The 13,073-nt window shown below is 39.1% G+C and overlaps 1 protein-coding gene across 1 annotated transcript in view; it reads left to right on the forward strand.

Annotated features, from left to right (window-relative positions):
• Positions 1-1,742: 1,742 nt before the first annotated feature.
• The window catches only part of LOC117413756 (monoglyceride lipase-like), a 39,824-nt gene continuing 28,493 nt past the window's right edge, over positions 1,743-13,073 (forward strand). The window contains exons 1-3 of the mRNA XM_058988845.1: positions 1,743-1,878; positions 2,742-2,892; positions 12,892-12,998. Coding sequence (XP_058844828.1) covers positions 2,768-2,892; positions 12,892-12,998 — 232 coding nt within the window. The 5' untranslated portion in view covers positions 1,743-1,878; positions 2,742-2,767. The remainder of the gene's footprint in view (positions 1,879-2,741; positions 2,893-12,891; positions 12,999-13,073) is intronic.

The raw sequence follows: 13,073 nt of genomic DNA on the forward strand, positions 1-13,073 counted from the left end.
AGAACAGGTGTCTTTAATTAGGGTCATCTTTTCCGTTATTGAGGTATAACAGAACTGCTGACCTCCATGGAAAACAATGGGAGAGCAGTGTGGTTGCTTTATAGTACAGCTTAAAATACGATAGCTGTGTGTGTGTGTGACAGAGCAAAGGCTCAGCACACTGAGAAATGTGTGTTTTGTGGCTGACAGCCATCTTGGATCAGGCATAGAAGAACATGTTTTAATGGTTAGGTGGAAAAGTGTGGAATGTGTTGGTTGGATTGTCAATCAACCCCTGGCCACAGCCTATAAAAGGGGAACAGGGGCGGGTTTGTTGGCAGTTCATGGTAGAGAGAGCTGGTTCGGTGAAGGCACTTTGCCTAGTGTGAGCAGACAGAGATAGGGAGACAGCTGAAGCGTGGGTGCTGTTTTGTTTGTTTTCCTTTTAAGTGTTTCTGTTTTCAATCTTTTGTTTTGTGATTATGCATGTGTGAGAGTTGAACTGCAGTTTCAGAGCCTGGGCCTACCAAATCAAGGGTGCAGACCAGCCTTGGCCTGAGGGTTTTACCACAGTCTGTTTACTACATCATTTCCTAGTTTAACTTGTTGTGCACTCTGCTTTATCAGGAATTACCAGGAAAAAGGCTGAGGATCTTTGTAATGTGTTGTGGCTGAATGCCACAACAAATTACAAAGAAACTCCATTCATGACATCAACTGTACCATAAGGAGTTTCTGTTGTGGTTTATTCTTAATATTGGTACAGTTGTTGTCAGCTGCTTTAAAAAAAAAACATACCTGGGGCACTTCTCAGAATTCCCAGACAGCTGAATAACAATATTAACAGATCAGTATGTTTACATTACCAAATGTAACCAGCTCACCATTACATGTATGTCGCTGTGAATGAAACTGACAAGCTCCTGCTACTGCTGGCAGCATGATGTTCATATATAATCTGTAAACCTCACCTTTTAGTGTCTTTTGATATTTTACAAGACACACTGACAAAGTGGACAACACCTTAAACAAAGTGACTCTGTTTGCTTCAATGTAAATATGAATGTATTTGCAGCTGCACATGTCATTTCTGTTTGTTCAAGGCTTTTGGTGATTATATACCAGGGCCCGCCACTGAAGAGAACTTGCAGTTAATGAAACACAACTATATGAACATCTGTGATAGACAAGAAGCATCCAAAACATAAATGTAAGGACAGTTACGAACGAGAGGAGGCCATTTGGCCCAACTGTGCCTGCCCGGGACCTGGCAGCTTATTGATCTCAGAACTTTTGTCAAGTCGGATCTTACAGGATCCCACGGATTCAGCATCAACAACATGACTAGGTAACCCATTCCATATCCTCACCACTCACTGTGTGAAGAGCTGTCTCCTTAGCTCTATCCTTAGTCTATTTCCACTTCATTTGGAACTGTAAGGTTTTATTCCATTATGTAATTCTGAAGAACTGCAATGGCATGTTAAACCAGCTCTCACCAGTGTTGGCCGTTGCTTGAATTTTTAAAGGGGCCACGAAGTACTTAATTTGGAAGCATGGCATTCCTGAATAGTACTTTATATTCGTTCTATATTTATCTCCACTCTAATTAAACGTGTTTTTAATCATCTGGAGTCAGTACTGAGACGATATGTAAAGCTATGTGTGTTCACAATTGGAGAATTCCCCTACTGGCAACTCCCCCGGCTTTTAAACACGCCTCTTTTGGCAACGGGGATATGGTCGGTTGCTCTTGTAGTCCGGCAGAGTCTGCTGTAGCAGTAGTATTGCACAGCGCGAGCAGAGGCAACTGAATAGAGAACTTGACTACCACAAAACTATAGGCTACTTCCACGGAGCGTTTATCGGGGGAGATCCACTGCAGCGGATTTATACAAGGCAAGTACTTGTCCTCATCACAATAAGACAAATGAATACAAGTGAAATATTGAAGTACAGTTCCAAAGGTTTAGTGTCACTCACAGTCAGCCCTTGTCGCTTTCGATAAAACAAGTGGATGTACAGAACACGTTATTCTGTAAGGAACTATCACTTTACTTTCGGTTATGACCTGATGCGGTATATACATTCTATGGCCGGTGACTTGGATCGATATTTTGTCATACGGTTCATTGGAATTATATTTTTCAGGTGCACATAGGATTTGTATCTGTGATGCCATAGAAGTTAATTTTTTTATGTTAACAGTGATTGCGGTGGGAAGTCTCAAAGGATGTCAAGGCGTCATAAAATAGCCTTACTTTTACAAGACATTTACAATGGTAGATACAGCTAGTTAAATAGTAGCCCACACTAGTCATCATTGACAAAACGTTACTTATTTGAATTGAGTTTCCTCTGCTGAATATTTAATTTATAAATATTGAAAGAGCTACAGTTTTGAATGGAAAGAAAACACCTCGGGCATGACTTTGTCCGCCTTTCATTTAATGTAAGTGTGTTCCGCTTATTCCTCTGTGTCACTATGAACTCGCCTGCCAACTGTTCCGGAGGAGCGTGCTCCTGTCTGTCTACATCAGTCACTGCCGGGATCCTGAAGGGCAGCGAGGCGGGCACGGGACAGTGGTTAACCAGTATTGCCATACCCGCATATCTAACTGTTCTATGACGTCTGTTGTGTATAATTGAAAACCTACGATTATTGAGCACTACTGTACAATGAATCTGTTAGTAACTTGGTTCCTCATTGCAACAGCCTCGTACATTTTATAGTGATAACGTGTTGCGCGCTTGTGTTGTAGGTATTTTGCTAAGAAGTCCAAGCGCAATGCCAGAAGAGGGTTCGGAGAGGTTAACTCCTCAGGGGGTCCCATACAAAGATATCCCGCATATGATCAACGCGGATGGACAGTACATGTTCTGTAGATACTGGACACCGGACAGTCCACCAAGGTCAGTATTCTATTATTTTGTTGTTGTTATTGCGTTAATAAAAAAATACTATTAATTACATCAAAATATTACAGAAATAATTACCTGAAATCGATTTAGCATTCCACGACATTCAATATAATAACGTTTATTTCATATAAAAGTACATTTTAACCTACACTCTTGTCTAATTCGTGACTGATCAAACGTCCTCATGTCTGAAGATTTAAATGGACCCTTTTAGACTGCACACATGCTAGTAAGCCCGAGTGTAAACTGTGAAATACATTTCTTTATTGATTAGACGCTAATTAGATTAAAGTTTTAAAAAGACCTTTGCATGATTAATAAATTAGACTTTATGCCGGGAAGAATCGATTTTGATTAATGTCTTTTATTAGCTTTCTTAGGAATCGATCTTTCACTAAGATATAATATGTTTGACATTTTAGGGTTCATATTTCAGAAGAGCAGTCTGTTTATTGAATAATACAATTTATTAAAAAAACACACACAGCAATACAATACTGTAAGATGTAACTTACATCATAACCTCCAATTGCTTCAAGTACAATAGCAGCAGAAGTATTCTGTTTGTATGGAATGAGTGGAATTTTGTTAATTAGGTTTCAAGGCTTAGAGAAGCTAACACTGCCTTTATGCACTTTAAACGTAATAGATTCTTTTACAGTGCACAGCAGACTAAACTGTAGAACAATGTAGTTCAGCAAGACCAGTGAGTTTTACAATGTCTTGGTGTGACAGGTGGAGTTTGTATTTCCTTGTTGTTAATTAAGAGTACATTGAGAATACAAGGTGATACAGTGACAGTCTCCCTGGTGGATACAATCTGAAAGGGTAAATTCAAGGTTTTTATGTCAACAAAAATATCGAATGTTCCCTCCTTTTACACGTGACCCTTCCTCTGGTTATACAAGTGGTTTTTATGTGCTGTTCTTGGGACTTTCCTTTTCAGGTCCGGGAATAGAATTTAAAAAGCCTGCTCCTCTATTCTACACTGACTTCAATGGAATCCGCTTTACCATGGCAGGCTGGATTGTTCAGTATGTTTATCCAGATTGTCCTGTGTTATCACAAGATAACACTTTGGAAAGTGTAATCCCAGTGAAAGTCAATGGCAGAGTTTTCACTTGTCATGTAATTAATATTAAGGGTTAACTGCAGTGCACAAGGAGAGAATAGCTATCTTCCGATCAGCACCACTCGCAGACATTTTCAGGCCCGGGACAGGTTTTTAAGTCAGCTTGCGGAAGTGAAACCTTCCCACAGGCTGGCTGGTTGTTCCTTTCTCCACCTACTAAAGCCCATCATGCATTTTGTCTTGCTCGACCTGGGTGAAAGCGTATCAAGCCATATCTGAGCTAGGGTCGGCCTGGGTACGTGGTTTCACACTACGTGCAATTGTGATCCGGATCAGGACCGGGGTAGGAGCGCCAGTGTGAAAGAGGTTTAAGTACGCTGTTTTCACTACCTAGCTCCAGCTATTACAGCAGCTGACAGAAGTATTGGCACCTTACACTTAAAATAAGATCATTCAAGAAAACATGTGAAATAGAAGCATTTAGTAAATATTAGCCAGTAGTTAATATGACAAAGACCACAATACACCATTTCTGGTACTTAAACACTCTACAAAAAAAAAAAAACACTTGAGCAAGGTCAAATATTTGTTCATGGGTTTTGGTATTTCTTTTAAGTCCTGGATTTTAATTAAAGTAATGCGTTGCTTCTGAACTGAATCACTGTGCTGTGGGCCCTGTACCATGTGATGTTACACAGGATAGCATTGGAGCCCAATCAAATTGAATGGCTGAGATTCCGTTTGTCACAAGTGATAAATTTGTTTAATTATTCTTACTTATAAATTAGTATCACACATTTAGGCTGATATTGTTAATGAACTTTTCTGTATTAAATAAAACATATGCATTAATAGTGCTTGGTTTTGCAAACCCCTAAAGAAAAGTGTTGTTGAATATTAAGCTGTTTATTTGATATCAGCATGGTATGCAGGTCATGCAGTGCTCTTTAAATAACCAGGGAAGTCATTCACTGGACAGACATTCAAGACAGCAACGATTATTATTATGCACTTCTAATCAAAGTAAGGATATTCCATTGAGGTAAACACTTCCTACCCTGTCTATTGTGATTAACATTATCTTACAGTATGAAAATGGTTTGCAGTACAGCTAATCTTATAATGGTTATTTAATTCTAGTGTAGCAATAGCACAATACCAATAGTCCCTATTAATCCTCATGATTTTCTCTGTATTTACACAATGATGTGGCCTAGCTGATTGATCTCAAAACTTTGTCAAGTTGGGTCTTAAAGGAGCCAAGTGATTCAGCCTCAACAACATGACTAGGTGGCCCGTTCCATACACTCCCCACTCTCTGTGTGTCCTTCCCTCTGTCCTAAATCTATCTGCACTTAATTTCCAACTGCCTCCTCTAGTCCTGGTTTCTGTTCTGCACTTAAAGTATTGGTTAGGGTTAACTTTTGTAACAGTTCTTTGAGTCTATCGTCATAGCTCATTCCTTTAAGACCTGGGATTAGTCTGGACTCTCTCCAGGGCCACAATGTCCCTTTGGTACTGTGATGAGCAGAATTAGACTATACTCCAATCCACTCCTTGGATTTGTATTCTGTTTGCCTTATGGATTGCTTCCCTGCACACTCTATTACAAGGGCTTTCTCTTGGTATTCCTGTTCTAGTTTTATCCCCCATTTGGTAGTTGCAGCTTACATTTTTGTGTCCGGCGTGTGCCACTGTACATTTCTTGACACTGAATGGAAATTGCCCACGTTTCTGACCAGTTCTGTGTGCAGGATTTCCTGGCTGGCTGAAATCTTGTCGGCCACTCCACCGAACTCTGTGTTGTCATGTTAATGTATACGTTCTCATTACAACTGAACTGATTTGTTGCTGCACATCAGAATAATGTCACAGGCTTTTCAACCAAATTTTACAACAAGTGCTGCCTAATGTATATTGAAAAACCTGGTTATGTACTCAAACTGAAAAAGCAACCCCAGCCTAGAAAGGGTTAATGTATACAGTGTATGTGAACTGGGGACAGGGCCATGGTGTTCAGAGTGAAAACGAGTGTAGATTTCATCACTTTTGTCGCCCAGTAAAACCACTAGTTTATACCCTGTGCTTGCTTTTTATTACAGTAACATTGAGGTTCAGTAATAGAACCCAGAGTTCAGAGCTGTTGTTTCCCTGCATCAGTTAGTAAATGTTTGTGCTGTCAGTAGACCTGCAATTCGTGGAATTTCCTCTGTAAAATAAATAGACCATCCAAGCGTGTGTTGTTTGAAGTTCAATAACTATTACATTGTCTCACAAGTATTCATAACATAGCACTGCCTGGCACACACAGGTTTCCAAGAAATGTAATATATCAGACCAGCCAATCACAAGCCAGAACTCATCGGTAACCATGCCCAAGATTCTAATGCAAGCCTGATGCATGAAAGGTAAGATGAGAACTATATAAACACTAAAATAAATGTAGTAAATTATGAGAAATGTGTCAGACTTAAGTTTAAATAAAGTAACTAGGTCATTATTTAAAAATAAGACATTTCAGGAGCCATGAAAAAGTACACTAGGTCTCCATGTGGAATGTGGAATAGAATCTACTATCTAAAGCTCTAGTGCAGAACCTTCAATAGCTCAGGCAATCATAGCATCAGGACTGAAGCATTCCCAAGCCTACATTATTTCAAGATTAGTGCTTTTGGGGAACTTGCTGCCAACAGCATTTTTTACAAGCATGTGGAATTGATTTAAAAAAATGCTGGTTGAATTGCTGGACCTACCAGGGAACAGTCCGGATTAATTATGCAAACAAGATTATCTATTTGAAGAGCGATTCGAGAGAGAACTCATAAAATCAGTTAAACGCTAGCCCCTTACTGTATGTTGATATTATTTCTAAAATTAGATTTTCTGAATTCCTACAAACAAAATGCAACTAATTGCTTGATCTGCATTTTACTAAATCCTTTAATCCGGTTAAGAGGAGACGAGATTAAGGAAAGTTTCCAGTGTTGGTCTCTATATTCCCTTTGAATATTCTCAGCATTGTCACATTTGGGACAGTAGTACAATAGCAACATATATATATATATATATCAATATATATATCATCAATAGAACAGTGTATTAACATTATTTAGCATACGTTACTGAGAATATAAGATTCTGGGGATATATGGGGGGTGTCTCTATCTGTACATCCGTCCGTATGTCACACTTCCTTTCATCTTTGCATATATCTGGAGACCTGCTTATCAAATTGCGATTAAACATTTAATTGCTAATTCTTATTCTATACTATTCTGTACATACTGTTGATATATGCCAGGATCATCACTAACAATTTCATAATTATTTACAGTCACACAATGTTTTAGAATTACAAGGCAGGCCAAAATCTAGTCAACATTAGCAGTAAGTGCTTAGCTTTTGGATTATTGTGTTGGACCATTGTTTTATGATTTCAAAATAAACGAACATTGTGATTTGAAAACACCTAATCTGCATAAAACATAAACAAATAACGTTTGACTAGGCCCTGCTTCCTGTTCAGCTATCAGTAAACACTGAGGCTCTTTTCTGTTTTCCATTTCATTTATAATGAGTAAATGACCACTTCAGTCCAGCTTTATGGTCCAGATCAAACATTTGGTTATGACGTGATTTCTAATTGAACAGATTTTTAATTTCCTGTAAAGTAGTGACTCTCTGTTTATACTACAGGAAAGATCTTCCCCAGTTTAGATAACATTGAAGGTCATTAATAAAAAGGCTAAATTGGTCAACTAAGTGTGTTAACAACAAGCCACTCGAATTGTGCCTCAGTTTGTGTGGCTTTCCTAATTGGAAAAGCTGGAGTACAGCACGTTACTTTTGCAGTTTCCCACAGTTTCATTATACATGTACTCTAGTTCATTCTGGTTTGCCATGTTTATTAATATGCATTACCATACCGCCCTGGGCTTTGCAATTCTTACCATTGCTTTACTGTGCTTTTGTACACTTTGTTATACTTTAACTATGGGAAACATTTATAAGGGCACACCTCTACCCCATTACAGATCACCCGCCATTTACAGACTAATCAAAATGATAGGTGCTTTTCACACATAGCTAGCTGTCACGGAGGGGCTTTCCTAGGTGATGCAAAAACAACATACGGTTCCTAATTAGTGCACTGAAGAAGACAATAGGTCTTTGGTTCTTATAGTCTTAGCTGAATCGGCTGATCTTTTTAAATCAATACAATCTCTATTTCTATCTGGAGATACCCATTCCAAGTTGGGAAACAGTTGTATTCATTGTGTTAGTTTACTGACCTGTACATTTCCAAGAATGGTAGTAGCTTTGGTTTATTGCTTAAAAAAAGTGTATTGCTTATCAGTAAATGTGAAGTGCATTTACTAAGTCTTTCAAACTTTTAGCTTTCTTACTGCAAAGTTTTGAGCACCAAGGGGCATTTGAGCAGATCTGATAGAAAACAAATCAGAGCGGATCATAGCAAGCAATCGAGAAAAGGTTGTGCTCATCATAGTCTCATCATCTTATTTGTTTGATTTTTAAAATAATCCCATAATGCACATCTATAAAACAGGATTCTTTTAAGCAGTCCGTATCGATATAATTATGTGTGCATTACTGACTGTTCATCCTGATACAGCACAACATATTATTAGGTGTGAAAACAAACCAAAAAGCATATGTCATAAGCAAAGACAGACATTCGGAGAGACAATGTTATACATCAGGGAGACAGTTGGTAATGGAACAAGCAGTGACCCCATCTTCTTGGCACTTGCAGTGTGCAAGGCTATAGTTCAGTTCTACAGCTGTGACTATATGAAACAGGAAGCTGATCGATAGGGGTAGACATCATTTTTGTTCACTAAAAAGATTGATGTACAAGGCAGTTTCATGAGAAGCATTAAACTGTTCAAAGTCATTTCTTTAAGCTGTCTCCTGTTTTACATGGTTACTTTGACCTTGAAACCAGAAACATAATTTAATGCTTGCATTGTAACCAAAGGGTGAATAGCCTGTTTTAGTTGCGTCATTGTCATTGTATTTAATCTAATCAAAACCACAACACCCAATTATATTTTTAAAAAGCCGTGTCATCAGGGAGAATAACTGTGTCTAGTAAATGTCACTGCTACACTTAACGTTTTCTGCTGCATAGTTTCATAGTAGATGCTTTGTATTAAGTTTTAAATGTCAAAACTCCTTTTAGTATGAATTTAGCTGAGACAGACAAATGCTGGCACAGACTGTCACAGAACAGGAAACAAACGCTGTCGTTAAACAGGGATTGTACTGATGGAAGTCTGTCGCAGTCACAAGGGAATAGATCACCCTGACATATTGCCAGTCATACAGTAACAATCATCCTGAAATGCATTCCGTTCTAAAATTAGAATGAATTATAAAGATTATACTGCAATCCTGAATTATGTCTAGGCAGTTGTGGAATGAAGAAGAAAGAAATGCAGTACTTTCAAATACAAACTGAAAACTGTCCTTTCAGCTCCAAATCCAGGTGAGGTGTTTCCTCCATCTGTGGTTGAGGATACAAACCCCTTGTGATGGAGAAGAGGGTCAGATAGGCATGGTGCTGGGTAACTCACGCATCACAATGACAAACATGTATAACCATTGTCGTAATTGACACATGTGGGTGTGGAGATGACCTGGAATAGATAACATTAGTATAATGTTCAATCTTCTTTCAAGGGCTCGCCAAATAATTCACTGACAGACGCTGACATAAGAGGTCCCTGAGTGGCTCCCCTGGTACAAGCACAGCTGCATGGTGTGCTGGGTGAGTCATACACTCACTGGCTATGCAAAGTCACCGGTCTTTGCTGGGCTCAAATGATACCCACTGACCTTCGTTTATTCCTCTTTTTTGGGGGGGATGGTGAAGGACAATGGGTAGAGCTTCTCCACACCACTCTGTAAACGAGAGTAGGCGCACCTCAATCCTGACCTAAACGTCTACTGACAAATTGTGCCAGACCGGGTGGTGATATTGAGATCTTACACAAATGTGCACTGGGAGCTATGTGGAGACTGGATGAAAACCATGAGAGGCTACAGAGTTGCTGCACCTCCTTGCATTGTCGTGTATGTTTATAAGTCTTCAGTGGTAACCTCTAATCAAGTTGAGTGTATTTCTTGCACACTCTTTGTGTCAGTCCTGTGAGGGAAGCATATTACAAGTCATTACATCTAAAATAAGAGACCCAAAACTGATATTAATGAATTTCATCTGTTTATATAGAACTGTGTTTTAAACATTTTTAATGCTTTGTCATCGATATTCTGAGAGTGCCAGATCTACACTCTCAGCACAATTATAAGTGTAGTCTCTGCTGATAGGTTCCAATGGGGATATGACTTACAGTACTGAATAATGCATTTAAATACAGTTATCTAACATGTCTCTTCACTGATTATTAAGTTAGCTTGGGATTGCTGGTCTCACGCTAAATCACAGTTATTATCCACTGTTTGCACAGCATCACAAGAGAAAAGGTTTTGTAAATAATGATCCAGAGCTAGCTTCTCTCCCCAGATACCAGATACTCAATTGCCTTCTCTTCAGTTTCATTTTTGATAATTCTACTAAGAAGCAAGAAACATCATGCTTGTTATCTCGCCTGTGGTAAACAGTACGAACCGCCACAATTACACAACACCACTTTGAGGGTCTGTTAATATTTCTCACAGGTGATTACTGGAGAAACAGAAGAAAACTACAAAGAAGCTGTAGCACGTGTACATGTGAAACAGAAATTAATAACATAAAGTATAGAAACGAGAAGAGGCCATTCAACCTATCTAACCGGTTCCTAGTAGCTGAAATAAATGTAGTCCCCTCAAATCTTCATAGCTCATGAAGAGCCCTAGTCCTATTTTGCTTTTTGTTGGACCATACAGAAATATAACCATTGTTAAGTCCATGTATAAGTGTTATAGTCCATGCAATCACTTGATGAATGTAGTGGGTGCTTGGGTAGAGTTAATGTATGGTGTGATTTGGTTTAGTGGTCCACCTCTGTCCTGACAAAGCCACCCTTAACCAGAGATGAGGTGAGGCTTGAGCCATAGGACACCACCCCTCAGAGGGACAGAACCTATTGCCCAAGTGTAATACAAACAAGCCTAGTGCAGTAATTCAGAGTGTCTGAAGCTTGCAGAGCACTGAGATCTAAGGGTGATTAGTGCTAGGGTGATTAGTGCCAGATATACACAGGAATATTTCAATATAGATTAAATGAGCAGAAATGTCACAATGCAAGTTACTGCACAAATTCCTAAGGGATATATATATATATATATATATATATATATATATATATATATATATATATATATATATATATATATATATAATTGGAGATACATCAGTGCGATTTCACTTTCACATCAGTACCAAACATTTTTTTCAGTGACATTTTTGCCTGCTGTGCTCAAATGTAAGTGAATATGTTGTCTGTAGGGTGTCTGCTCCAACAGTGTTTTACAATAAGAGACATCCTACACATGACGTATTAACTCTTTGAACTCAGGAACTGCTATTAAACAACTTTGTATGTCCTGTGATCAGGACCACATGTATACACAGGATAAGATGTACTGAAATTCTGACCTTTCATTTAATTAAAACTGCATTTTGTGCCACTAAAACCACAGGTGCTTGACGAGTCAGATGGAGAATAAACTTGATTGAAGTTGTTTCCCCAGGGTGCAAGCTGTTCATTCAAGTGTTGCTTTAGGTAAACAGTTTCTGCTGGCCACTGAATGATTAAAGCGATCTGCTGAACCTGAACAGTCTGATAACCCTCCAGCTGTGTGGCAGTGACAGGCAGCCAGTCACTACTCAGGAGGGTGGCTTTGAAAAAGGGGGACGGTATTGCCACATAGTCCGTGCATTGCATATTACACAGTAGCTGTGAAATTAGGTTACAGTATGAAGTACTAGTTCTGTTAGCTGAATTAACTTCCATACCTTCCATGTTGTAGATTCAAAGAATACCTGGTAGAACTTGTATCCTTTTCCACATTTTATAGTGAGTACAGGCACAGCAGAAGAGAGACAGACGCCTACAGGCTTTTGGGGATTTAAATTAAAAAGCTGTACGAAGCTGGCATCACAGGTTGCTTCTTAGACATTTAAAGGTGGTGACATTAAGGGATGAAAAGATTATTCATGTTTTTGTTCATGCATTCAAAAATCTGTGATCCAAACCCACAATGGTTCAGCGTTGTTAAAAGCTTGTATGAAATACGACAGGGAGGTGCTGCTGTACCCCCACCCCCCATCCCTTTGCAGGCAGCCTCCACACACAGGGGGGAATGCTTGGGTGCCACAGCCCGCCCACAGGCCAGCCCCTCATCCAAGGTTTGGCTTACCTTCACATGAAATGAGATAGTTTCGATTGACGTCAACTAGCAGTTATTTACACTTAACTGATAAAGTTGCACTGCTGTGCTTAACAAAACAGGCACTTATGCAGTGTAATACAGGTTCGTGAACCACAGCTATATGGTAAAAGTATTGCGCTCCCACTGAAGTCTGTGCACTTTATGAATACTGTTTTACTTTGAATAAATACATTAATTGGTAGATCATTTTTGGGACGCGCTGCGTGAGTGTGCTAGTTATTAGTTACCAATAGTTATAGTAAAATATGGTTTAATAAATGTAGTTATTTTGTATTGTTTATATGGTTTTACTATGTGTCTTACAGTAGGGATGTTTATTTAGTTAAATAATCAAACATTTCCCATTGAAAACTGTATTTTGAACCAGCCTGTACAATCCCTGTTGTCACCACTGAACCGCAGTACCTGGATTGAAATGCCTGCAGGGGAAGATGGCCCAGGTGCTCAGCAGACAGTGTTTACAGCACCTAACTTATCTTGCTTTGGCCTGATTTCAGGGCACTTGTCTTCATCGCACACGGTGCAGGGGAGCACTGTGGAGGCTACACCGATTTGGCCCAGAAGTTCATAGAACATTCCATACTGGCGTTCACACATGATCATGGTGAGTAGCTAATACTAAAGCTAATAAACAGACAGCTTTGCTTCAGGTGCATGTTAGCCATAATGTAACTGTGTC

Source organism: Acipenser ruthenus, chromosome 16 (assembly GCF_902713425.1).
Source record: "Acipenser ruthenus chromosome 16, fAciRut3.2 maternal haplotype, whole genome shotgun sequence".
Classification (NCBI taxonomy): Eukaryota; Metazoa; Chordata; class Actinopteri; order Acipenseriformes; family Acipenseridae; genus Acipenser; species Acipenser ruthenus.